The sequence below is a fragment of the Alexandromys fortis genome, unplaced genomic scaffold (assembly GCF_014885135.2).
Source record: "Alexandromys fortis isolate MF-2015 unplaced genomic scaffold, M_Fortis_MF-2015_v1.1 scaffold_27, whole genome shotgun sequence".
NCBI lineage: Eukaryota > Metazoa > Chordata > Mammalia > Rodentia > Cricetidae > Alexandromys > Alexandromys fortis.
In genome coordinates, this window is record NW_026067952.1 from 10,361,936 (window position 1) to 10,389,150 (window position 27,215).

At 48.7% G+C, this 27,215-nt stretch overlaps 2 protein-coding genes across 5 annotated transcripts in view; one reads left to right on the plus strand and one right to left on the minus strand.

Moving 5' to 3' along the window:
- Nucleotides 1-8,829, plus strand: part of LOC126506825 (endogenous retrovirus group K member 8 Gag polyprotein-like) — a 36,338-nt gene extending 27,509 nt beyond the window's left edge. For all 3 annotated transcript variants that reach the window (XM_050150682.1, XM_050150681.1, XM_050150684.1), the window contains exons 3-4: nt 3,075-3,120; nt 5,459-8,829. In XM_050150682.1, coding sequence (XP_050006639.1) covers nt 3,075-3,120; nt 5,459-7,399 — 1,987 coding nt within the window. In that variant the 3' untranslated portion in view covers nt 7,400-8,829. The remainder of the gene's footprint in view (nt 1-3,074; nt 3,121-5,458) is intronic.
- A 10,863-nt stretch (nt 8,830-19,692) lies between these two features.
- On the minus strand, nt 19,693-25,546 carry Myl9 (myosin light chain 9). 2 transcript variants are annotated; one of them, XM_050151245.1, is made up of 5 exons: nt 25,395-25,463; nt 23,981-24,062; nt 22,910-23,118; nt 20,760-20,921; nt 19,693-20,327 (listed from the first exon to the last, which is right to left on the minus strand). In XM_050151245.1, the coding sequence occupies exons 3-5, from the start codon at nt 23,091-23,093 to the stop codon at nt 20,155-20,157; spliced, it is 519 nt and encodes a 172-aa protein (XP_050007202.1). In that variant the 5' UTR covers nt 23,094-23,118; nt 23,981-24,062; nt 25,395-25,463; the 3' UTR covers nt 19,693-20,154. The 2 variants fall into 2 exon arrangements, with proteins under 2 accessions (XP_050007202.1, XP_050007201.1); XM_050151244.1 differs by lacking the exon at nt 23,981-24,062 and having other exon boundaries at nt 25,395-25,546.
- Nucleotides 25,547-27,215: the final 1,669 nt, after the last annotated feature.

Consider the following 27,215-nt stretch of genomic DNA (forward strand, 5'->3'; position numbering starts at 1 on the left):
GAGGCATTCCTCTTGCCTCTGCTTCCAAGTCTTGGAATTTACCGGTGCCTACGCCAACCCAGAACTCACTCCTTAGTTAGTGATGACCTTGAGTTTCTCTTCCTCCTTGTTTTCACCTCCCGAGAGCTAGGACTGTAAACGTCTGCCCCACGTCTGGTTTTATTTCTGCTGTGATGGAGACTGAACACAGGGCTTTTCGCATTCTTGACAAATGAGCCAGCTTCCACTCCAGCTTTCTTGAGTTTTGAGAAGGGTCTTACTAAGTTGCTCAGGCTGGCCTGGAACTCACTCTGTAGCCCAGTCTTCTTGCTGATCTTTTCTAAGTATTGCTATTAAAACATGTGTCCCACACCTGGCAGGTGCATTTAGTTAGTTTTTTTTTAAAATATTTATTTATTTATTATGTATACAGTATACAATATTCTGTCTGTGTGTGTGTCTTCAGACCAGAAGAGGGCAGCAGACCTCATTACAGATGGTTGTGAGCCACCATGTGGTTGCCGGGAATTGAACTCATGACCTTTGGAAGAGCAGGCAATGCTCTTAACCATTGAGCCATCTCTCCAGCCCTTTAGTTAGTTTTTAAACGTCTATCTCTTCTTGTTGTATTGACCCTTTCCTCGGGCTCTAAATAGTGGGAAAAGATGGTATTTAAACAGATTGGGAGCCAGTGAGACAACTAATGGTAAAGATTCCTTTTACCAACTTGACCCCAGGACTCACATGGTGAAAGGAAAGAACTGAATTTCTTAAATTGTCCTCTGGCCTCCACAGGTCCGTCATGGCCCTAACACACATGCAAACACAAAATAAAAATAAATGGAATAAACAGAGATGGGCTTTTAGGTCCTAGCTCTTCACTCCGCCAACCCAGCCTCTGGGGCATGTCCTCCTGTCTCTGCCAACCCTTTAACTCTTAACCCTAATAGACCTCCCCTTCCTAACCAGTACCCTCCTGTCCAGGATCTTAAAATTCAGTTCTGTACTATGGGCTAACCCCTCCCGTTCAGGAGACCCCTTTCCTTGTCACTTGGCTCTGGTCCTCCTCCTTAGTCCAGCCTCCTGCCTCCCTGGAGCAGACACTCTGCCCCCCACAGAGCCATTTACTGTTTTTATCCTTCCCATGGGACCTTGAGATTCAGGCTCTAGTGCCCTCCTTGACCAAAGTTGGGGGGGGGGCTCGGGGAGTAACTTCAGCCAGGCAAGAAAGATCCCTCTGACTATCCATGCGGGGCTTTTTTTGGTTTTCGTGTTTGTATTTTTATTAGTTTTAGAAAAGCCAGCTTGGAACTGGCTTGCTCAAGCAGTCTTCCTCCACAGTCGCCATGCAGGGGTCTCTTTGCCTGTCTGCTTAGGTTGGGTGAGGTAATGGCATTTCTTGGCCATCTGGATTATTTATGGGAGCAGAATTGAAGTCAAGGTGTAAAAAGCCCATGAATGTTGATTGATTCCAGCAAACTCAGGGAAGGCTTCAACCAGTTCCCTCAAGTCCTTGTCCCAGGCTGTACCTGGACTTTGGTAGACCCTGAATAGGACTTTGGGTCCTTCCCATCCAGGAATAACAATGCTGTTTCCTCCCAGGCTGTCCTGACAGGTAATTCGCCTCCAGTGTGATGGTTCCCAGTAGAGGGGAAAAATACAGGGCTAGGAATGAAGTGCTGTTGCTTAATGCTTGCCTGGCGGGCATGAACTCCAGAACCAGTCGTCTGTGCTTGTAATCTTAGCACTTTGGAGACAGAGGCAGGAAGATGAGACGTTCAATATCATTCCCAGCTATATAAGTTTGAGGCCAAATCCATGGGACCTTGTTTGAAAAAAATCAGAATAAAAATAAATAAATGCCTGGCCATTGGTGGCGCAAGCCTTTAAGTGAATGAAGAAAAATGCTTAGCTCTTACCCTATTTGTAATGGTCTGTCCTGTCCCTTTAAGAGACAAGCTTCCCTCATCCCCCTTTCTCTCTCTCTCTTCCACTCCTATCCCTGTCCCTCACCCACCAGGGCTACTTACCCACGGCCACAGTGGCCCCACTGGCCCACAGAGAACTGGGCCACAGCGTTTTTACATTGCACTATTGAATGTTAGTGGTCAGGGTTACTGGTTACATTTATGGCTTCCTGCAGTGACTGCAGTCATGTTTCACAGCTGAAAGTCACTTTGACAGCAGAGAGCTGTTTGTACGGAATGGCAGGAAGCACCACAGACAAGTCGGTCAAAGCATATGCCTACACAAGAGTGTTCATAGAAGCCTAGTCATAGGAGACTCCAGGCTGTAAACGACCCACTGATGAAGGGCAGAGGAAGTGTTCTGGTGCACATAGAAGAGAAAATACCCTGAAAATGTGTACAGGTTATGGATGGCTAAAGAAGCTGGCTGCAAAACAGTATGACCCTCTCAAATAAAACTCTAGGAAAAGCAAATCTGAAAATGAAGGTGGTTGTCTGGGTTGAAGAACAAGGTATTGACCTTATGAGCTTAGGTGGGAAAATGACGTTTAAAGATAGGCACTCTTAGCTTAGGAGACTGAGGCAGAAGGATCATGAATTCAGAGTTATGTAATACCCTGTGTCAAAAAGAAAACAGCCAGAAAAGCTGTAGCTCACTTGGTGGTGTTGAAGAACCAGCTTCTGTTCCCAGCACAGCGCCAGTAACCCCAGCACTCAGCTGGTGGAGGCGAGAGAATCCAGTCAAAGTCATCTTCATCTGTATAGTCCGAGGTCAGCCCACATGGCAAGAGAGCCCCTTTCTAAAAAAGAAAAGCACTAAAACTGCTTGGGACAACGACAAAGTAATAATAAATTCTCTTGATTATAATTTTTTTTTCCCCCGAGACAGGGTTTCTCCGTAGCTTTTTGGTTCCTGTCCTGGAATTAGCTCTCATAGAGCAGGCTGGCCTCAAACTCACAGAGATCCTGACTCTGTCTCCCGAGTGCTGCGATTAAAGGCGTGCACCACCACCGCCCAGCTTGGTTATAAATTTAATAGATGATGAAGTCGTGTGTCTGCGCTTGTGTGCTTAGGCACTGTCACTCTTTCTTGGCCGGACTAATGACTTTGCTTTCTCAACACCCCAGGTGGAGACATCCTACAGATTTGCATCTGAATAGACAGTCGTTTAAGGTAAGTGTTTCCCTTTATCTCTTTTGCACACCCTTTTGATTGTTTTAGGTTTTATTTACTTATTTTGGTGGAGGGTCTCTTTAGGTCTTGCTGGCCTGAACTCACAGAATTGCCTTCCTCGGCCTTTGCAGAACTGGGATCAAAAGTGTATGCCTCCTGGCCTGGCTGAGTTTGTTTGGTTATTTATTTTGAGAAACTTGACCTTTTTTTTTTTTTTTTAATTTATTTACTTATTATGTATACAGTGTTTTGTCTGCAGTCCAGAAGAGAGGGACAAGATTGAATTATGGATGGTTGTGAGCCACCATGTGGTTGCTGGGAATTGAACTCAGAGCCTCTGAAAGTACAGCCAGTGCTCTTAGCCTCTAAGAGTCCATTTTTTGTTTGTTTTAATCTATGTGTGTTTGTATGTTTTTATGCCATGAGTGTATTGATATTAGAAGGACCAAAAGAGAGTATTGTTCCTTGGAGCCAGAGTTACATACAGGCAGGTTGGAACCTCCTAATGTGGATGGTGGCGGTGTAACTAGGGTTCTCTAAAAGAACCTCCGTGTCTTCTCTCCAGCTCTGAATTCCTCTCGTGAAGACCAATTTTGATCTGAGTTTTGTTTTCCCCCAAAGGGGTGGCTGTGCATGTGTGTGCCTGCATGCATGTACGTGGGTGGGTTTCCAAGGAGGGCACAAGAAGGCATTGGCATCCCTGTAATTGGAGTTAAGGGTGACTGGTGCTGGGAATTGATCCTGGGTCCTGTGGAAGAGTAGGTAGTGCTCTTAACCACTGAGACACCTGTCTAACCAAAACATGTTTCTTCCTCAAAGGTGAAGAACACTTAGATCTATGCTTAGAGCAGGAAACTTCTAGAAGATTTTGGTCAGGGTACTGTCATGACTAAGACAAAGACAACTGTCCTAAAACTGTCCTTTGGGGAGTTGGAGAGATGGCTCAGCGGTTAAGAGCATTGCCTGCTCTTCCAAAGGTCCTGAGTTCAATTCCCAGCACATGGTGGCTCACAACCATCTGTTTTTTTTTTTTTTTTTTAAACTGTCCTGTGGGTAGATGTGAGGCTTGGCTGGGGAGAAATGAGATAGGAAGCTTATCGGAGGCCTTGTTCATCATATCACATGACTCAAACGCTCTAATGTTTCTGTATGTAGATTTGTGTGTTTTTTTGTTTTTTTTTTCAAGACAGGGTTTCTCTGTATCTTTGGATCCTGTCCTGGAACTAGCTCTTGTAGACCAGGTTGGCCTTAAACTCACAGAGATCTGCCTGCCTCTGGCCTCCCAGTGCTGGGATTAAAGGTGTGCGCCACCATCGCCCAGCCTGTATGTAGATTTTAAAGAAAGAATAATCATGGTGATCCGCATAATGCCCAGGTGCTAGGTAGGGGTGGGAGCCCTGGTACAGATCCGGTGCAGCTGGCGGTCATTCAAGAGGGAGAGGTCGAGGCCCACAGACATGGCAGATTTGAGAACTGAGGGCTGGATTCTATTCTTCTCTCTCTCTCTCCCTCTCAGGGGAAGTCATGATTACAGACATTCAGTTTCCTAGTCCTTGACTCTGTTGATACTGGGAGTAAGTGGCTAAGGTTCACGTAGCAGATGTAGACAAAAAGGGATTTGGAAAACCTTTGAAGCTGTGTTCTCATGACCTACTTCCACTGTCTCCTTTGGTTTGGTTTTTGAAACAGGGTTTCTCTGTAGATTTGGAACCTGTCCTGGAAGAACTAGCTCTTGTAGACCAGGCTGACCTTCAACTCACAGATCTACCTGCCTCTGCTTCCTGAGTGCTGGGATTAAAGGCGCTCACCACCGTCACCTGGCTTCTTCCACTGTCTCCTAAGATTTCCTGAATCTAGTGCCACTAGTTGGGGATTAAGTATTCAATACATAAGCCTGATTGGGAGACATTTCATGTTTAAACCATATTTTACCTTAAAAATTCATGGCAGTTTTATTATGCAAAATACATTTAGTTCATATTCAAGCGCCTCCAACATCTTTTTAATCTTGTGGGAGTCCACAGTAACTCCATCCCATCTTAACCTAAGGTAAGAGAGTTCAAGCTTATTCTTGCTCCTCAAGACCAGATAACAGGATGTTTGGCGAAAGGTGTGGTTTCTAGGTTTTTTGAGTATTAAGGAGATGAGTATGCCTGTTTGTTTCTTGAACCATGTTAAGGAAATCTTTTGCTTTGGATGTAAAAGGGCTGTGAGGAAATAATTTGGGGCTGCTGCATATTCACTGAGAGTCCTAATTCTGTCTTTTTTTTTTTTTTTTTTTTTTTTTTTTTTNTTTTTTTTTTTTTTTTTTTTTTTTTTTTTGTCTCTTAATCCTCAGTCCCCTATTCAGTTTGACAAGCTTGCTGGTCCTGATAGGTGGCACCCACACGTGGAACCTCAGGAAGAACACTGCAAGTCTGCAAGTGATTGGGGCAAAATTGTAAACATGGACCAGGGTAATAGTAGACAGCTGTTTATACATTTGATTAAAGATATTTTAAAAGCCAGAGGAGCTAAAGTGAAGCAGCAGCAAGTACAAGAATTCTTAGAGTTTGTCGAGCAGGTGTGCCCGTGGTTTTCCAAGCACAGGACCTTGGATGCAGACACATGGAGGAGAATTGGAGCAAAAATCCAACAGCATTCTAACAAGCATGGGCCTGGAAAGGTCTCAGTTGGTGCTCCCAGTCTGTGGGCACTTATCCAGGACAGTTTGAATTTGCACCCTGAAGGGCAGAAGGTGTTTCCTCCTGAAACAGTTAAAAGTGAAACAAAACCCTCTGCGCTGCTGAAGGAGCCCCTGGATTCGGACACCTTTACAGAATTGTTGGATGATGATCAGTTTGATCCTGTTGAAGCTGAGTTTGAGGAAGAACGCACTGGGTACAGTAATGAGAAGTTTTCACCTCCCCAGATTCAGACTGTGAATGTCAAAGGGCAGAAACCTGGTGATGAGATTGAGGAGGAGCTGAAGGGCTTGAGGGAATTAGTAGTTTCCCTTTCACAAAAACTGGAGAGTCTGCAAGTCTCTTCTCGGAAGGGCACTCCTCTTCCTACTGTCATGGCTGGATTAGATCCGCCTGGGGAGCCATCTGTGGTGCAAAGACTTCCCACGGTATGGCAAACACTCACTGTTAGTCATATGTCTCCCCTGGAAGCTAGTGTTAAAGAAGCAGCTAGCAGAGGGGAGGATGTGCAAGGGTTTCAGATGTTCCAAGTGATTGAGCAGCGAGATGCCCAGGGCAACATTATTTTGGTGCATATGCCGGTTCTGTTTAAACAACTCAAGGAATTAAAAATGGCATGCTCTCTCTATGGGCCCACTGCACCCTTTACAAGAGGTCTGCTTGAAGACATAACTGTAATGATCTTGACCCCTGGGGATTGGAAACTGATTGCCAGAGCTTGCCTGTCAAGAGAGCATTACCTGTGGTGGAAAGCTGAATTTATGGAACAATGTGAAGCCACAGCTGCAAGAAATCGGGCCCAGCAAAGTTCCATTACTTTTGATATGCTTGCCGGAGAAGGCATTTATCAGACAACAGATCAGCAGTTAAATTTTGATCTGGCAGCGTATGCCCAGGTAGAGATGGCTGCCAAGATGGCCTGGAATAGGCTTCCATGTACTGGAATGCGTACTGTGGACTTGTCAAAAATAAGACAAGGACCTGATGAATTATTTCAGGACTTTGTCTCTCGGTTGAGGGAGGCAACAAGCAGGTTAATTGGGGTTACAGAAGATAGATTTGTCAAAGGGCTAGCCTATGAAAATGCTAATGCTGTCTGTCAGGCTGCTTTGAGACCTTATAGAAACAAGGGCAACCTCTCTGATTATATTCGACTTTGCTCAGATATTGGGCCTTCATATACTCAGGGGTTAGCTATGGCTGCTGCATTACAGGGAAAAACAGTTAAGGATATTCTCTTCCAACAAAGAAATCAAGGCCTGAGAAAAGGGAGAGCTGTGGGCTCTTCTGGAAGTTGCTTTGGGTGTGGCCGGATGGGGCACAAGGTCAAGCAGTGTCCTGATGAGAGAAAAAGTGTTGGGACAAAGAAGGAACCCGGATTGTGCCCAAAATGCAAGAGAGGAAAACATTGGGCTAATGAATGTAGATCAAAGAAGGACGCCCATGGGAATCCACTGCCGGGAAGGGGGCAAAGGGGCTTGCCCCAGGGCCCGAGACAATGTTGTGGGGTGCTTCAGAAGTCTGTTCCTCTGCAAGGAAATGGTACCTCGGCAGTGCAGAATTGGATCTCAGCTCTTCGCTCTGCACAGTCTTAACTCCCAAAATGGGCGTGCAAACCCTCCCTTTTGGTGTTTATGGGCCTTTACCAAAAGGCCCTGCAGGGTTATTGATGGAGAGGAGGAGAACCACCACACGGGGGGTTTGTTGCTCCCAGCGTTATTGATGCTGATTATGAAGGAGAAATCAAGGTTATGAGCCACTTGCCTAATCGAATTTCTGTGGTAAAGATGGGCTTGAAACCTGCACAATTAATTTTACTTCCCTAAGTGTAAACAATAAATCAAGTTTCAAGAGGTAAAAGAGAAGAGGCTAGATTTGGTTCATCTGATGCCTGTTGGTCCACAGTGCCCAGAACTCACTTTGTTTATAAATGGAAAGAGCTTTTCTGACCTCTCCTAGATGCTGGTGCAGATGTGTGTTATTACTGCCAGTCAATAGCTTTCAGTGTGGCCAAAGATGGATTCTATTACACAACTGCCTACAGTCAACCTAAGACAGGACACGCATGGTAGAATGAGTGTACCAGTGATAGGCAAGTCTGGAAGGTTGAAAAGATAGTCATCTGTCTTGTGTCAGAAGCACAGATATTAAAAAATTAAAGGGAGAATTATGGGAGTCCACAGTGACTTCCATCTTGATTTAAGGTCAGAGAGTTCAAGCTTGTTCTTGCTCCTCGCGGCCAGATTGTAGAACATTGCCATACCACAACTCCAGTGTCGTCTGTGTGACATAACATGTCATGCTGGATGGGAGCTACGTGTCCTATGGGACTAGGCTTCCTGGAGGTCAATGGCAGATGGCCCGGTATTAGCCACCACTGAGGCATAGATGGGTTTCTCGAGTAGCTGGCTATGCGGGATATGGGCTTTGCACAATCTGTTTTATAATAATGATAGTCTATCTGCAAGACAAGGATTATCTCTTCAGGAACAGCTCTGGGATCGGGAAGCACAGTATGGGAATATATAAGACTACAGCAAGGGTGTCATACACGGTATATGATGAGCAAGGGAATAGATGGGTTAATGTTGATGGACAGAGTGTTATACTTTGAACTTTATAGGCTTGCTAGATCCCAACCCCCATGGTGTCTGCTGCATAAGGAGGTACAAAAAAGTATTTCAACTGTTGCAGAGAGCTGTCAGGCGAATTTGGTCACTAGATGAGATAAAGAAAGGGTTAGGAAGAGGAAGGTCCATGATAGCGATAATGAGACACTTTCTATTCATAAGATGAGACCACTTGTCTGAGGTTTACGTTCCCAAGGACAAGATTTCCTCTTCTAAGGATGTTTTATGTCTAACACCTGTCCCTGATAATACGCTTTTCTTATAAATCGCTGATGTGACTAAAAGAAGCTTTCATACTGTGCCAACTAATGACACATGACCTTCTGGTTTGTTCTTTGTTTGAATACTATATAATCAAAACATGAATACAGTAAAATTGCAGCAGATTTCAAATACTCTCTTGTGTGTTGTGTCTGTCATTTGCTGAACTTGTGCCTTCCTGTGTACCAAGATTCTGCTTCTCCCATGGTATGAGTGCCTCCCCTGAGCTGTTCCGTGGCAGGATGTCTGGCCAAAGGTATGGTCACTAGATGTTTTCCTCCTCGAGGCCAAAGGCATCGTTTCTAGATATCTTGTGAATTAGGGAGGCGATTATGCTTTGTTTGTTCCTTCAACCATGGTAAGGAAGTCTTTTGCTCCCCTCTTTTGCTCTGGGTGTAAAAGGGCTATATGAAATAAACTCGGGGCTGCTACAGTATTGAGAGCCCTCCTGATTCTATATCTCTTTTTTAATCCTCATTCCCCTATTCAGATGACTGTTCAGGTCTGCCTGCCCCAATATCTTTTGGTGTTTTTTGCCAGCCTTGTACAAAAGTTCAGTGTCTCTTCTGAGATTTACAGGCTCCAATCCCATGTAAAGTTGTACTTCCAATATGCAATGGCAGGGTAAGCATTTCTGTTCCCAGTATAAAGAAAAGACTAATAAGGAAGGATCAGACCAAAGAAAGACTAAATCTAGCTCTAGCTAGTTATCTTTTTAAACCCTCACAGTTGAGACCTCAAGACAAGAGCCCACCTGAAGAGCTGCTGTGCACAGGGGGACCGAAGATGCATGGGGCAGGGAGTGGAGGAAGAACTTAAAAGTCTTCAAAACATGTTCCTGCTCACGGATGGAGCAGCCTCCAGGCTAAAGCTGTCTTCCATGTCAATCATGGGCCCTCCTAGTTGATGCTTATGATAGACAGAAGCTGGTCCATTGACCTTTCTCCACTAGCAACCTGTACAATTGGAAGCTACAGAATCCCAGGTTTTCTCAGAAACCCACTATGCTCTTTGACATGTTAGTTTCTGTCTGCTCTACATCAGCCAACCTGGGATGCTGTTTACCAGCTGCTCTAGGTCTCTGTCACTACAGAAGAGAGAAAACAAGTTCTGGTAGAGTCTCCAAAATGGATCTGTATGCAGACAGGAGGCATAACACAAATCTAGACCTCATCAATGCAGGTTTCTGCTGATCTGACCTGACTGGGTCTTCAAAACAGGAAGGTAGGGATGGCAGAAGGTCTACTGCTAGACTCTAATCGGGGAGTCTCTGGGCTGCCACAAGATTGCAAGTGACATTGTCTTTGACTGGAGGGAAAGAACCTTGGGTGTCATCTAGGTCCTTCCAGTGTACTGAGCAGACAGTAGTATGGGTGTTCTCCTGTTCTGCTGATGGAGGAACTGGGTCTAAACTTCCAGTGAGGAAATCTGAGGGCTTCTGTTTCTGTGATGATTGTTGGATGGAGGAGGACCCATGGCTTCTCTGACTCTGCCCTTCAGTTCTGTTTTCTCCGCCTACCTAAGTTCTGCCCTATCAAAAGGCCAATGCAGTTTCTTTATTCATTAACCAACGAAAACAACACATAAACACAAGGACCTCCTACACCAGATGATGGTGATGTGTACCCCAGGGTCCCCAAGTCCCTTCACTGCCAGCTCATCGAGAGGTATGGTCATCATGGGAGAGTGTGGAAAAATGTGCAGTGTCCAGAACACCCTAGGGGGTTCTTTTAGCTGAGGGGTGCCCCGTCTGGAGTTGCTGTGCAGTGACAGGTTGTGTCCCACAGTCCCTGGCCCAGGGGGCGCCTTTGTTACATTTGGGGCAGCACTCCTTGTGTGGATTGCATGTGTGAGTGGTGGGCTTTGTGGGTGATCTTCAGACCCTAACATGTTACACTGCTTCACTATCAGTAACTGCTTGTCCCCAGCCTTACACAGGCTTTTCCGACTGGTGGGTGGTTTCTGGGGGCTCTGCTCTCTTTGCTCTGTGTATTCTCTCTGTGGACCTGGATGACAGGGCCACAGCCTGCATGCTGGGGTGACTTGGAATGTCCTCACCTTTAAACTCAGCTTCCTACAAAGTCTCAGGGCATGGACAGAATGTAATGTGTCTGCAACACTCTGGCTTTTCTGGCTCGCAGTTCCAACTGTTCCAAATGATCACCACGGATCGGGTCTGAGGCTTGGTGGATCACGTTATCAGGTCATCCCCGTGGTGTCTTCCTCATGTCTTTAGTGTCAAGTTTTTGTTAGTCAGACTTTGTGTTACTTTGCCAAAGCACTTGGCATGAACAATTTAAGAAGGGAATCATTGTTTCAGCCCATAAGCCTTGGCTCCGAATTTGGGCCCTTGGTAAGACAGAACGTGGTATGGGGGGGCATGCGGGAAAACAGCAGGTACCACCTCTTGTCACACTCTGAGAGAGTGTGGGGGACCATGAGAATTTCTGAGAGGAAGCTGGTGCACCAACCCAGCTCAGAATTCTGTGGCCGAGGCTACCAGTTTATGCAATGTCCTTGGCTGACACCTAGTGGTCACGTCTGGTAATATCCTTGTGTTTTGGGGGCAGGGTCTCATGTAACCCTGATTGGCTTTGAACTCTTGCCCCTCCTTCCTCAGCCTTGCCCCTCCTTCCTCAGCCTTCAGTGTTGGGTTAAAGGTGTGCAGCTCCGCGTCCTTCTTACCCGCAAGCGTAGTTTGCACCTCCCTTTGCTGGCCTATTCAGCACGTTTGCTACCTAGGATGACTGCTCTTCACAGAGGCCTTTTGTTTTGGACCGGGTTTTGTTGGTGAGTTTCACTTTTTTAAAGGACTTTCTTTAACTTATGTATATGTGTGTGGGTCTGTGCCATACTGACAGTGGTGCCTTCAGAGAGCAGAGGCATCAGCTGCTCCTGGGGCTGGAGTTACAGGTAATTTTGAGCGGCCCAAAGTGTGAATGATGGGAATCGAACTCTGGTACTCTTCAAGAGCAGTGTGTTCTCTTAACCACTGAGCCATCTCTCCAGCATCCTTGTACATTTATTTTAATGTGTGTGTGTGGTTTGCCGGCGTGTAGGCTTATGCCCCACATGTGTGCCTTTTGCCCTCCGAGGCTAGAAAAGGGCCTCGGGTTTCCCTGGAATTGTATTTACGGTTAGGAGCCGTCACTTGAGTGCTAGAAATGGAATTCGGCTCCCCTGGAGGAAGAGCCAGTGCTCCTAACCACTGAGGCAGCTCTCCACCCCACGGTACATTTACTTTTTTTGCCAGTCCTGGATGGATATTCCTTCGTGCTTGCTTTATTTTTTTGAGATGGAGTCGGGGGAGAATCTCGCTTTGTAGCCCCAGCTGGCCTGGAACTCACAGAGATCTGTCTGCCTCGGCCTGCTGAGTGCTGGGGTTGAACGTGAACCACCAAAGCTGTGGTGAATAAATACTTCATTTAGTATTGCTAACAGCTGTGTGAGGTACCCGTTGAGCGAGATCTTTGGTTTATAGATGAAACCTGAGCTTCACAAAGATTATCTAAGTGCCTGAGACAGTGGGATGGCTCCATGGAGGAGCACTTACCCGACATGCACCAGGCCAGCGCGCTGATTCCCTCCCCCCACCCCCGCCCCCCAGTTTTATCCTGTTCACTGTGCTCCTCTGGCTTCAAGGTTTTGCTCCTCCTTGTGTGTGAATTCAGGAGGCGTCTCCATGCTTGTAGGAGCCGGTAAGGGTGGGCGTGAGTTAAGGAAGTGGCTTAGGTCCCTGTTTTCTTTTTCTTTGTTGTTTTGGAGCAGGGGGCCGGGCAAGTGAGTTCTTTCTACTGCCTAGCTTTGTCCCTGCACGGCTCCTGCTCTTTCTGAACTCCATCCATGCCTGTAATTTCTTTGTTACTGCATCGCAAGGCTGTCCCAGGGGTTTTGGGAGATCCATGTTGGCTTCAGGTTCTCTCTTTTTCTTCAAGGCTTGACCATTTATTTCCTCATGTTAAAGACTCTTATAGCTGTGCAGTACAGGCGCTTGGGAGGCAGAGGCAGGAGATTCTCTGAGTTCAAGGTCAGCCTGGTTTACAGAGTTAGTGCCAGGACAGGCTCCAAAGCTACACAGAGAAACTCTCTCAAAAAAAAAAAAAAAAAACTCTTATTTTTGACTGGTCTCTGGCTTAGAAGTAAAAACTCTCAGCGACGATAACCTACATCTTTTGGTAATCTGTTCCTAGCATTTATCCTTTCTTTTTTATTATTTATTCACTTTATTTTATGTGTAAATATTTTGACTCTGTATGTATGTGTACTAAGTTCATATCTGATGGCTTTGGCGGTCAGAATTGGTCAGAAGAGGGTACTGGATCCCCTGGAACTGGAGTTATAGATAGATGGAAATGAACCACTGTGTGGGTGCGGGGAATTGAACCTGGGTCCTCTGCAAAAGCAGCCAGTGCTCTTCACTGCTGAGCATCTATGCAGCCCCCCTAACCCACCCCTCACTCCCCACCACCCCACCAACATTTTTCTTTGACTTCCTTGATTCTCTTGGCCAAAAACTTACTGTTTTCTACAGGGTTGTTTCTTCAGAGCTATACATCCGAGTTTGTGTTACAGGACATTTGGAGCAACAAGACTCTTAACCCTGGGTGCTTTGGTCCTGGGCTCTTGACCCTCCTTGTTTAAGGGTCTCTGACAATGTTGGCAGATACCATCATCTTTAGAGAGACTGGAACGTTTGTGAGTTCTGTTAGCTCTTTTGGGCCCCAACCATGGAGGTACAGTAGTCTTCGTCAGACCAGAATATATTTTTGTTTGTTTGTTTTTGTTTTTGATATAAAGATGGGGTCTCATGTTCCAAGCGAGTTTTGAACTTACTACGGCTGAGGATGACCTTGAATTCCTGATTCTCCTGCCTCCCAGGTGTGTCCACGACACCGTGCTATAGCACGAATTTTTTTATTTTATTTTATTTTATTTTATTTTGGTTTTTCGAGATAGGGTTTCTCTGTAGCTTTGGAGGCTGTCCAGGAACTAGCTCTTGTAGACCAGGCTGGCCTTGAACTCCCAGAGATCCGCCTGCCTCTGCCTCCCGAGTGCTGGGATTAAAGGCGTGTGCCACCACCGAATTTTAATTGGTCTTAGTAATAAAAACCCGGAATCAGATATTAGGGGGAGAAAGCTGAAAGATTTAAGAAGCAGAGCAGCCAAACCACTAGTTCCTACCTCTACGAAATCCTCAGACAAATAGGTGACCTGTCTCTACAAGTCTTCATGCTGAAAGCCGTCTCTATCCTGGGCTCCGGTCTCCTCCCACCTCATAGTCCTCTCTCAGCCCAGCCACCACTTCCTGTCTTCACCTCCCAAGAGCTGGGATTAAAGGTGTGAGCCACCACTGCTTGGCTCATTTCTTTTTTAGATAGATTCAATCTTGGGTAGCCCAGGGTGGCCTTGAATTCACATAGACCCTCCTCCCAAATGCTGGGATTAAAAGTATGTGTCACCACTGCCTGGCTTCTATGGCTGCTAACCAGTGTGGTTAGCTCTGCATTCTGATCTCCAGGCTCACTTTATTTATTAAAGTACAAACAAAATACCACCTTATTGTTTGTTGTTTTTTTTTAATTGGGTAATCTTTTCTCTATATTTCCTGGGTTGTTTTTTTTAATTCAGGAGACTTCCACTTCATCAGGAGCAGGAGATTCATCTTGCTGTGTCGGCCTGTGGAGTCCTAGGTGATGATGGTCAGAATGATTTTGGAAATGATCTCTTGTAGCTCAGGTTAACCTCCAACTCCCTAGATAACTGAGGATGACCTTGAACTGCCTCTACTTCCTAAGTGCTAGGGGAGGTGGAGAGATCAAGTGAGAGGGGACCTGGGGAACAGGACGCTGCACATGTGAGCACCTGGGACAGCGCACGTGACAGCACAGGTGTCTGACAGTGCACATGCATACACGTGTGGACTCCTTAGGAGTCCTGCTTAAATGGCCCAGTAAAAATGCATGTGCCATGTTGGTGGCTTCTGAAGCTTGATTGTTTAAAAGGTTTCTAAAGAACTTTCTTCTTGTATCGATTTAGGGAGCTCAGGCGTATTTTGACTATAGACAGCCTTATCTTGCTTGGGAGATTCTCAAGTAACCGTTTACATCTGGGAAAGAAAGCATGGTTCTTTGCTGGTTTTTACTTTTAATTTGATTTGATTGAGACAGGGTGTCATGACAGCCCCTAGCTGTTCTGGAACTTGTGAGCAATCCCCCTGCCTCTGTGTCCTTGGACATTACATAGGTTCCAGCCCCCCCCCCCCCCGCTTCAGCCGTGTTTCTTCCTGCATGCGATGGGTGTAAAAGTGCTAAATTGTACTTAAATGCCTGGCTGCAGTGCAGGCTTTCCCCCCCATTTCCTGTTCATCTTTGCCAGGGTTTGGTGTTGTCTCTTGCTTTACATTTGACAGTGAGACAGCATACAGTGGTTTGTTTTTAATCTGCCCCCCCCCATGAATACCAGTCGTTCTGAACATATGTTAGCATATGGAGTTTGGGATGCTGCCACAAAAAAACAAAGCTTCAACTTAGAACTGTCCTTTCCCTTTCTTTCCTCCCAGTTCAAAACGCCTGCCTTCCTCTCTTCTCTGCTCACTTTCATTTTTGAGACCAGGGTCTCACATAGCCCAGACTGGCTCCTGTTGTGTGACACAGCTTTCCTGGGGACACCCAACACACATCTACTCACCCCAGATAGGGAACCCACAACAGACAGAAGTACAGGTCTCACCAAAGTCCAGCCCAGGGAACCAGGGAGTTTATTGGGGTTACTTACAGGAGCAGCAACAACTTAGAGACAGCTGCATCAACAAAGCCTACGCCAGCAGGGGTGACAGATGACAAAAGCTGGGAACCTGGAGCACACTGCACAGCTCACAGGAAACTCAGCAGGTTGGATAGCGTCTTTTCCGGGTGCCTCAGTTGGTCTAAACGTCCCTGGCAGCTCACAGCTGGTCTGTCCGTTCCAAGCAGCTGGTCTCAGACTCTGCTTTGCAGCTTGGTTAGTCTCAGAACCTTAGCGGCTTACCTTCCTTCCAGGGGCTTTCAGCAAGTCCAGGGTTTGTAGCCGCTTGGGAGTGTTGGGAGCCGTGCAGATCAGCTATGAACGTCTGCCTGCCCAACAAGTCTCTGTGAGGCAAATCATTGGAGATGGTCTCTTCTTGGCTAGGACCAGCGGCCCTCAGAACAGTTCAGGACACAGCTGGGTTTGCAGCTTGCAGACTCTCTTCTTATCTGGAATTTATTAACTGCAACTCCTAACCCTGGGAACTTTTCTGACTCAGTAGAGGCAGTCACGCTAGCATAATTGTTCTAAGGGAAAGGTAGATAGCATCACCTTGTGGAGAAAGGGATTCACAACAGTAGTGGCAGGAAATGATGGCACAGATGAGGAGACAGCACCTGGAACATTAGCCCCGCCTCACAGTCTGGGAAGGAGATTAAGGCGATGCATACACAGAAAAGGGCAAAGGCCTCGGGGACACGCAGTGCCCACTGTTGAGGTTAGGGGCCCTGGATACCAAGCAGGAATCAATGGTGGGATCTGGTATGCGGCAAGAGGAAAAACTGCAGTGCAAACTGTGGGATGGGCGGATCACAGTTACCATACACAGGAGCTTACACTGGTGGAAGAACCACCTGATGGTGGGATGGGAAAAGCTCCTTATTGGAGTCCGCCCTTTACAGAAAGAAGTAGACGAGTAGGATCCTCTTGTAGACCAGGGAACTCTATCAAAGCGTAACTTACACAAAAGAATTGTTTGGGTTTGAGTATCGTTATCCTTAGAAAAATATACTCATGTCTGTAACCCTTTAAGTTTGAAACTGCAAGTAGCTGCCATGTGTTGTGCCTGGTTCAAATTTAGTGAAGCTTTAAGAAAAATGCTGAACTATGTGTCTAGAATGAGGTTATGTAGGGGATGGCAAAATATGTTTGGGGAAGCATAAAGGGGGGGAACAAGGGAGGCTTTTCTGAAGACTGTTGGAAGGTCTTGCTGCTTAAAGTGGCAATCCTCCATGTCGGGACAGCTCTCTGAGCAAAATGGAAGACTCCCTTCCCCCAGCAGGGCTTCCTGCTCTTTGCCTGACCTTATCTGGAGTCTGTCCCTGAGCCTGGCCTGGTTTACTCATCTTAGGCATGACCTTTGACACTTTCCCTGCAGACGCTCTTCCCTGTGGCCCTTATGATCACTAAATGTTCTGCTCTAGGACCCCGCTGTCAAATGCAAATGAAACACGCTGTGAGCACCTATGGGTGATTGCCCAGCTGCTATATCCCTTACTCCCTGGAATAAAGTTGAGCTGTCTCACTGAAGCTGACTCTGTCATACTCATAGCTGTCTAATCCCTGCTTGCCGCGTCTGTTCCCTTTTCTCTCGTGGACCTGTGGCCAACGATCCCTGAGGAGGACAGAGACCCACAGTGTCTATGATGTAATTCTTAGAAGTCAAAAATGGAAACCAATAATAAAACTGTTGATGTAAATGTGGTAGAACAAGCTCTGTTCAAGTATAAATAAAGGCGGCTCAAGCTCTTTGGAGCAGCTTGTGTGCAGTCCATCAGGTGGTCCTATTTTTCCTTGTGCTGACGCCCCTTCCCCATCTCAGGACCTGAACCCGAGCCTAGGCAGGACTCGGCAGTTTGTAGTGTGAAGTTGATGGTGTCTACCAGCCAAGTAGAAGTCTGCAGAGACAGATATAGCCTAGGGAAGCTAAAGTTAAGGAAATTAAGGGGAAACCTTACGTTTGGAGCTTTCTCCTCAGGAGTAGGCGATCGGCATAGGTGTTGACTGACGAGGCGAGTCCTTATCTGGGGTCCGTTTGATCTGTGCCAGCTGGGTTCAAGTTGCGGTTCTTTTAGAATTTAAAAGCATAGTGAAAGTTCAAAAAGGTTTGCAGAAAATAATCCTTTGTTTGTTTGGCTTGGCTTTAATGCCTGCAGTGAGTTTGAGGAAAAGCCATGGAACGTGTTTAAATTGTAGCCACGATTGTTACATTTCAGTGACTTTGTTATCAGCGCCAAGCTAGACCAAACCCCTCAGCGCTGTCCTACTTGGCTGCTACTGCTCCCCTGGCACTGGCTTTTGATGGTATAGTCGTTAGTCTTCCGACTTCTCATTTGTGGCTTCTGGGGTTCATGCAAAACTTGGAAAGTTCTAGTTCTGGGAATGTTTCCCTGTTTTCTCTAATTGTTACCCGAGAAGATAAAACTCACTAACTTGTGTTTATTTATACATGAATTTGTAGCCCAGGCTGGCCCTGAGTTTGTGATCATCTTTTGGCTCTATGAGCTTTTACCTCTGCCTCTCCTTAGCTGCTTAGGTTTTTTTTTTCTTCTTGTAAAGTTGCTTAAGTCAGTTTATGGGATGAGAAACCATCTTCCTCTCAGCTGCGGAGCTGGCATGTTGCTGCTGCAGGCCTTGGCTGCACTGGTCCGTACCTGGTTTTCCTACTCTCCAGACTCTGCAGAGTATTTACCTGCCCCTGCCCCCCACTCCCCACCCTCTGCCTCCCCACTCCACCCCTGGCCCCCCACTCCCCACCCCTGCCCCCTCTGGCGACCTTTCAGCCCTATGACAGCTGTAAAGCCATGACCCCCCTTGTCCAGGCTGGACGTGGGATCCCAGAGAGATGTCTTCCTGAGTTTACTCTGTCTCCTTTTTGCCCTCCTGACATCAGGTCTCACTTTGCAGTCCAGGCTGACCTCAAACCTGTGATGGTTCTCCTGCCTTGGTCTGCAGGGATTATAGGTGCAAGCCACCAAGCCTGGCTCCCTGCCTTCTAGAAACCGAAGGCACTAATAGCAGGCCTCAGTGCCTCAGTGGTTTAACAAGAGGATGTGTTGCCCAGTACCAGGCCAAGGGCCACTCAGGGTTACAGGTGGGGCTGGGCCTGAGTTTGGAACACTATTTGGGGCTGGTTTGGACCTTACCAGGCCTGGTCCCATCCAGAGTTGAGACCAAGAAATTGTCTCAAATTTCACTTTGAAACTGAGAGTGTGTGCTTCTGGCTTCCTGCTACAGAGGAGGGTTGAGGCTGGTAGTCAGATGGAGCCTCCAGGCTGGGTTGGCGTCCCCTCGTGTGCTGTCCTTGCCTCTCATGGACCACTCTGGATCCAGCACCTATCCTGGGCCTCTGCTGGGGTCAGGTAGGACATGTGAGGCCCCCTCCTTCATCCATAGACTACTAGGTGAGACCAGGCAGTTCCCTTTACACTGTGTAAAGGGAGTGTGGTCAGTGACCCCATCATTCAAATGTAGTGGCGGCCCAGCCCTGCCTACCTTGTGTGCCGGAATAGGGTGTGTATGTGCATATGCTGGGGTAGAGGTTGGACCCTGTGGCTTCCTGGAACTGGACAGAATGAGGGAGGCAGCTGGGGAGGTGACCAGTCACTTCTTGAGTCGCCAGGCACCTACTTCTTCATTGTTCTTAGAGCCCCCTTAATCTCTTCTTCATTGTTCTCTTTTTTAAATTTATTTATTATGTATATAGTGTTCTGGGCACCAAATCTCATAATAGATGGGTGTGTGTCATCATGTGGTTGCTGGGAATTGAACTCAGGACCTCCGGAACTTCAGTCAGTTCTCTCTGAGCCATCTCTTCAGCCCTTCTTCCTTGTTCTTAGAGCCCCCCCCCCCCCTTAATTTCAAGCTTCTCTAGAACAGTGACATAACCTGGAAATCAGGCCTTAGTCCTGAGGGCTGTGACCTTAACCTTTAACCCCCAGTGGTCAAAACCCATCTGTCTCCCTGGTGACTCCCTGGGTCTCACCACACTGTTCTTTCTTCTCAGAGAACTGCTTCTTTCTACTGACTAATCTGCTCTCAGCTGAGCATGGAGCCAGCCCCTGGGCTGGGGACTTCTGAGGCTTCAGTACCTGGCAGACCCCTGAGCCCTCCCCTGGACAGAGAGGTGCATCAGGCCGCCGCTGGAATGAGAGGGAAGGATGTGATGGGACATGTTCCCAATTTCCCCAGTCACAGACACACACACAGACGGAGGCAGTGCTCAGCCTTGTATTAGAGGCTGCTTCCCCCGGCAGTCTCCCTCTGTACATTCCTTTGTGCTCTGGAAACCGGACAGGCATAGTGCTTGCTGATTGTCATCCTCCACAGGGACATGGGAAATGTGTGCGGGCCTTTGTGGGGATGCTGGGAATTAGTGTCCAACACCAGGACCGGGGTGCTTTCCTCCTCAGGGCAGCCCAGGAATATAAGGGCACACCTCAGGGTGGTCATCTTCAGCTGCCTCAGCCCCACCCTTGGCTGCCCTCCCCACTGCAGCTCTTCCTTAAAGAGATCCCTTCTAGGTGCCTGAGGTCATGGTGGACCCCCTGCCTCACCCTGTGGGTCTTCTGGTTCATTTCCTGCGCTGGGAGCCGGAACCCCAGCTCCTCATGAAGGGTAGTGTGTGTGTGCTGGGGAAGTGACTAGGGTAGGGTCTGGGCTAAGCTAAGGATAGCCTAGTCGTCTTTGTCCTTGGCGCCGTGTTTGAGGATGCGGGTGAACTCCACGTAGTTGAAGTTGCCCTTCTTATCAATGGGTGCCTCGCGGTACATCTCATCCACCTCCTCGTCTGTGAATCGGTCGCCCATGGTGGTGAGCAGCTCCCGCAAGTGGTCCTCATGGATGAACCCTGGGGCAGGGCACGACAAGGCCAATGAGAGCAGGCTCTGGCCACACCAACGCCTTCCATCCCGGCCCTTGAGATGTCACAGGGAGAGAGGGCTACAATACCCTGTTCTGATCTCCAGTCACTTCGAGGGAAAAGGGCATGGATGAGAGAGATCCGGAGTGGCCCAGAGCCAAGAGCTCTACAGAGGGACTGTGGCTTCATGACAGGGAGAATTTGCTGTCACGGAAGCTGGGGTCAAAAATGGCATGGTTTGTTTTCTGGAAGGTTTAAAGCAGCGTGTCGTGGGCCGACAGGTGCAGCTGGGAGGTGGGAAGCCTGGGTAAACGTGGCACTGGGAACTTGGAGGCAGTGGTGTCTGGCTGGCCCTGTCCCCTGTAGGCACAGAGCACCCTTGCGGCCCCTCCCCAGCCCAGGTCTCCAATGAGTACTGACCTGAGGCCTCCTCATCAAAGCAGGCAAAGGCATTGCGGATCACATCCTCAGGGTCGGTGCCGTTCAGCTTCTCCCCAAACATGGTGAGGAACATGGTGAAGTTGATGGGTCCCGGCGCCTCGCTCATCATGCCCTCCAGGTACTCATCAGTGGGGTTCTTCCCTGTGGTGCGTGGGCATTGGGGCTGCTGTTCCTCACTCTCTGACCCAGCATGGGTAACTCATTCCCAGTGACCTCCCCACAGTGAACTTTGTAGGCTGGGAAGCAGGTGCCAGGCAACCGATTTCCTGCCCTCTGGGCACCCAGTTCCTGTCCCTGCCTGCTTTTAAGGTATGAGGAAATAAGCTGGGCTGCACTCCTTTAATCCCAGAGGCAGAGGCAAAAGGAGCTCTGTGAGTTCAAGGCCAGCCTGGTCTACAAAAGCTAGTACTAGGACAGGCTCAAAAAAACAAAAAAAAACAAAAAAAACCTACAGAGAAACCCGGTTTCAAAAAACCAACCAAACAAACAAACAAAAAAAAAAAAAAACAACCAAAACAAAGGTGTGAGGGAATGCCACAAGCCCCTGGCTCCTTCACCATTCCACCGGGAGACCAACCCCAACCCCTGTACCGCTGTGCCTGGCACACAGCAACTAAACTCAGGCGGTCTATCCCCGGGTTCCAGAAATGATTCAGAAGTGGTTAAATCAGGGAGCATTGGATTTACACTAGCTCTGTGCCTCAGCTTCCTGTGTCTTTAGTACTGTGAGCTAAGTCAGTGGTCCTAAAGGTCTCATGGCAGTCTTTGGCACAGCTCGGGATGCTGCTGTCTCTGCTGAGTTGAAATCCTAACTGAACAAGGGGCTGCTGTGTGACCTTGGACAGATTGCAGGTTCTTTCTGAGTCTCTCACTGCCACCCCCAAGAGGTTTCAAGGAGAATTAGGATGATGGCTGCAGAGCTTGCTATTGTCTTACTTGCTTCCCTTTCTATTTTTTAATTTGAGGACAGTGTTTTGAGTTTTTTTTTTAAATATTTATTTATTATGTACACAATATTCTGTTTGTGTGTATGTCTGCAGGCCAGAAGAGGGCACCAGACCTCATTACAGATGGTTGTGAGCCACCATGTGGTTGCTGGGAATTGAACTCAGGACCTTTGGAAGAGCAGGCAATGCTCCTAACCACTGAGCCATCTCTCCAGCCCTGTTTTGAGGTTTTTTTATCCTTTCTTTCTTTCTCTTTTTGGAGGGTAGCATTTTTTTTGTTTTTCTTTTATTTATTCTTCTCTCTCGTATAATACTTCCCGACCACAGTTTCCCCTCCCTCCACTTTTCCCAGTCCCCTCCTCTCCTCCACCCCACCTCCCCTCTCCTCTTTCTCCGTTTCCCTTCAGGAAAGGGCAGACCTCCCAGGACTATCAACAGAACACGTGTGACAAGATACAATCAGACTAGGCACAAACCCTCAGATCTAGGCTGGACAAGGCCACCCAGTAGGAGGAAGAGGGTCCCAAGAGCAGGGGAAAGAGTCAGAGGCACCCCTATTTCCACTGTTGAGAGTCCTATAAAAACACCAAGCTAACAACCATAACATATGTGCAGACACCGTGATTGTTGCTTCAGCCTCTGTGAGCCTCTATGGGCCCTGCTTAGTTGATTCTGTGGACCGTGTTCTCCCGGGAGGACAGTGTTCTTTAACCAGAAGATCACATCTGATCCTTGGACCCACCAGACACAGGCACGTGTTTTTCTCTGCCTATTGGCTATTTAGACCCATTCAGTCTCAGGGATGTGAAGCCCTAAACACAAGGTGCTGCCTGACCAAGAGGGGGCACCTTTATGGCCCTGTCCCTCTGAGCTTCATGTCCCTTGCCTTGTTTTTTTTAGGATGCTCCAAGGAGCTCTTAACCCTTGGGGACCTGCCCCTCTTCCCACAACAGTCTTTTCTTTCTGAGATGTTGAGAAGATCTAGACTAGAGCACTGTCCGGGTTCAGATCCCTGTGATGACCTGCTCCATACCTCAGTCTTTCTCTCTGCTAAGTGGGCAGTCAGAGCAATACTACCTGTAGGGTAACGCCGCAGGTCTCATTTTACAGGAAGCACCCTGTAAGTGCCAAGCCGCCCTTCTCTCCGCCCCACGTAGGTCCCCATCTACCTGGCCTACTCACCCAGAGAGGCCAGCATGTCATGTAGATCCTCCTTGTCAATGAAGCCATCACGGTTCTGATCAATCATGTTGAAGGCCTCCTTAAACTCCTGGATCTGGGACTGGTCAAACATGGCGAAGACATTCGATGTAGCCCTCTGGGGCCGCTTCTTGGTGGTCTTGGCCTTGGCCCGCTTGCTGGACATCTTGGCTTCAGGTGTTGGGGCGTCCCTGCAGGAAGAGGTGTGGGATGATGATGGGCATTTGGTGTCTAGAGAGTCCCTGGAGTGGTGCTGGGAATAAAAAGAACTAATTTTGCTAGGACTGGGTGAAACATTGGGTTTGGCTTGGTGCCAACCATGAAGGTGCACTGTCTACTACAATATTCCTTGATAGCGTGTGACCATCATCTCACAGTGACAGGGAGGTAGGGCCCTACTAGGAGGGGGCTGACCAGCAGCACAATACTCTTGATATTACCCTCCCCCATCCCTCTGCTCTCCCTATCCCTCTCCATCCCTCTCCATCCCTCTCCATCCCTCTCCATCCCTCTGCCCTCCCAGCCTCTCCATCTTCTGCACTGTCACCCCCCTCCCATTTCCTCTGGTCTGTGGAACCCAGCTGCTCTCCTCAGGGAGCCTGACTGGTCCCAGGTGGCAACAATTTTATCCTGCCCCCCCCCCCCCCCCCCCCCCCCCCATTGCTCAAGTTGAAACTAGATCCATTTAGACTGCAACTAGATTCATTTAGAAGTAACCTTTTGGCCTTGGACCAGTCCTTCCCATTCCTTTCAAATTCAGACCTTCACTTGTCTCCTTAAAACCTTCAGAGGTCTGTGTATTCTCCCCCCCACACACACACAGAGCAAACCTGGGTCCCCCAGCCTGGCATTAAAGGCTCCAGTGTGTTCTCCCAGTTTCTAGCTGATCCTGGCCCATCACACTGTGTCCCCTTGATGAGAGGCCATCCTGGTGACCGCTAGCATTCTACAGCCATTCCCAGGCCTTCCTCCCTCCAGCTGAGCTCTGGAGTCCCCAGGGTGCTGGTCTTCACCCTTATCTTGACAATGTTTGCAAACTCCCTCATTCCTTACCGCTAGTGCAGTCTGCAGCACCAGGCTCGCTGATGACTCTGTAGTGAGAGGTTGTGTGACCACCACTGTACAGATGGGGAAACTGAAGCCAGGGAAAGCACTCAGCCTGAATCCGCCATAGCTTGTGCCAAGAATACATCTCAAGACTTAGTGTCGGCCTCCCGTCAACTAGCCAAGGCCCCAGTATGTCTGCCGCCTGTCCTGTGCTCTGTATCCCTAGGCCTGGGGCCTATGCACTACTTCCTCCACCCCTGCCTGTAGTATACCCCCACCCCCACCCCAGCCCCAGCTGGGATCCTGGTCAGCTCCAGCAGGTCTTCAGGCTGCACCTGCCTGTAGTCTTGAGATTCTAGCTGTGTAAGGCCCAGTGGACCCCCATCACACAGCAGCCCATCAAACACCAGGTCTTGGTGTATCTTGGTGCGGTGCTGGATGGGAGCCCTTCCTGTCTGCTAGGCTCCTCTATTGCTTGCCGCCACACCCACCTGTATCCCTGCCCTCTTCATCCCTAGCACTCATGAGAGGCCGCCCCCTCCCCCGTACACACACAAAGGGAAGTGCATGCCCATGAGAGGGTTGGATGCCAGGACAACACATTAGGCTGGGGGCAGTGGGTGGCAAAGTCTGTGGCCAGGCAGTTTCTAGATTTGGTTGAGTGACCAAGGTTAGGGCTAAACTGGGGCCTTAACCCTGAAGCCATATTTTCCCCTTTCTTGGGTCCTAGACACCAAGGATCAGACAGCTGGGACTTGGCGTGGCCATGACTAGACCACTTCTTCCTACAGGTGACACCCAGGCCGAAGCCAGGCCAGGCCCCTTACTTATTACTATCCCCATAGCTGGGCAATGCCAGATGCCCCACTCCGCTCTTGAACCAGTTTATCAGAGACCAAGTACTCCACATCCCTGGAAGCAACGAGGGCAGCTGCGGGGCTGAGAAGGAGCAGGGACCCAGACCTTCTGTTCTGTCTGGTGCACACAGCATTGGGGTATAGGCAGCGGGAGGTGTCTCCTGCCCCGGGGTTCGCAAAGTGGGGAAAAGGAAATCTGTGTTCTGGAGGTGAATGGAGCCCTGCAGGGCTCAGTTTCCTCTGACACGGTTTCTTGGGTCAGGGCGCCCCATCCCACCCCCTCACCGGCATCTCTATGGGCAGTTAGCCTGCAGCTCTGGGCTCGATGTGTGAGGCTCCTTAGCAAAAGGGCGCTCTGTACACTTTTCCTTGCCCAAAGACCACTTTTTGGGGACGTAGAACCTTCAATTGCTCAGTCCCGAGCCAGGGTACCGATAGGACCCAAGCAAGGTAGCAACCCCAGCCCACACCACTCTGCACGTCACGTCACAGCCCTCTGAGGGCCAGGTGAGGTTCGGCCTGGCCACCTACTGTAGCTGCCCAGAAGCTGCGCCATCTCCCACCTGCTGCAGAGAAGCAAAGTCCTGGACGGTGCGGCGGTGCTGCGGGAGCTGGCTGGCTGATGCTGGGGCTACTGCTCTGAGTTCTGGGGGCGGAGACCCGGCTGGCGGGGCCGCTGATGGCCAGGCCTTACAAGGCAGAAGAATGCGCGGGGGTGGAGTGGGGGGCAGGGCCCGCGGCTGCCAGCCCGGCCTTATTAGGTCTCTGCTTGCAGGCTGGGAGACTGGGGTGCTCCTGGAATAGCCCCCCTCATCGCTGCCTATGGCGGGGTCGGTCCAGGCTGGGGCATGGAAGCAGCGTGAGTGTCCAGACTGGCAAGAAGGGTGGAGCCCTGAGGGTTCCCCAGCTCTCCGACCCCTCCCCAGCGTGTCCCAGAGGCTCCCCGAAGGGAGGGCTGGCTTTCACTAGGCCAAGTATGGTCTTTTTTCAGTGGGAACCGAGGACAGTCCTTACAGCCGCAGCCATCACATGTTCCCTAGGGAACTTCCCAGCATCCAGTTACTTTGTAAATAGCTGCCTGACCCTGCGAGGGGGCGACTGATGCATCTGCCCAAGGAGCCCTGGGAGGGAGGGAAGTGCGCAACCTCCAAGTCGTGGGACGGTTCTAAGCAGAAGGGTTCAGTGACCTGGATTAAAATGAAATAAGGGTGACACTGGGGACCAGCGAGGAGCTATTGAGAGGAGATGGTGTTCCACGCCAGTTATCACTCGGCATTGGAGAAGCTGAAGCAGCCGGGTTGCCAGGAGTTCAAGGCCAGCATGGGGTCAGTCTGTGCTCTGGAGTGAGGCTATCTAAATAAACGGAAGCTAACAGCTTTATCTGTCGTGGGCAACATTAGATAACAACAGGCGAAACACTTCGGGAACTAGAACTTAGCGAGTTTAGCGTAAACGCTAAAAGTCACAAAGGAAAGGGTGATGGATTTCAGTGCAGGGGACAGACAGCATGAGGCACACTTGAGGACAGGAGAGGGACAGAAAGTGATGGTTGAGGCTCAAGGGGCAGCAGGAAGTTGAGCGAGAGGGGAGGGGCCCTGGAAACATCCCAGTGCTTCAGTCAATAGGACTTGGAAATGGATCCGACTGGAATAAGAGGGGAGAAAGTTGGCTTCAAGAATTAAAATAAAAGGTGTTTGAAGAATAAACGTGGGTAGATCTTCAGGAATGAATGAATCCTGAGATGCCCTTCCGATAAAAAAAAAGAATTAAAAAAATCAATTATATTTGTTTGTGGAGGAGTTAGTGTGGAAGTCAGCAGACGACTTGCAGGGTCAGTTCTCTCCTTCCGTATGTAGTCTGGGGAGCCAACTCCTATGGTCAGACTTGACAGCAAGTGCCTTCACCACTGAGCCTCCTCTCAGGTCCCAGGATTTCCCGGGGAGCCGCTGGAGAGGGCTTAGATGGGCAGAGTGGGTGGGGTAGAGAAGATTTGGGAGAGATCCATTTCATCTCAGATGTGTTAATTTTTGGAAACATTCTTTTCCACTACTTCCAAGCATGCAGTAAGGTTACAAGAACTGTACAGAAAACTGGCTTCATTGAGATTCTCCAGCTGACATTTGGCCCTTCCCGAGTACATACGCCTTCCCCAGCATTCGACCGTGAACTGTACAAGAGTGCCTTTCACCACTTTGTACATATAATATTTAGTGTATCCTAAAAGGAAGGGTCTCTTACATATTGATAGCGTAAGTATCAGAATTGTAAAATTTAACATCAATTTAGGCATCTAATTTACGACCCATATTCCAACTGTGCTGTGTATTCCAGTAATATCTTGCATGGAAATGGAAATTTGTTCTGGTCCAGGGTTTGTTGTCATG

Bases quoted from the DNA above. Each gene is read 5' to 3' on its own strand.
- Myl9 (XM_050151244.1), bottom strand. From the start codon at position 23,093: ATGTCCAGCAAGCGGGCCAAGGCCAAGACCACCAAGAAGCGGCCCCAG. The intron at 20,922-22,909 runs GTGAGTAGGCCA...CACGCACCACAG, and splicing joins TGACATGCTGGCCTCTCTGG to GGAAGAACCCCACTGATGAG. The intron at 20,328-20,759 runs GTCAGTACTCAT...GCCCTGCCCCAG, and splicing joins CTTTGATGAGGAGGCCTCAG to GGTTCATCCATGAGGACCAC.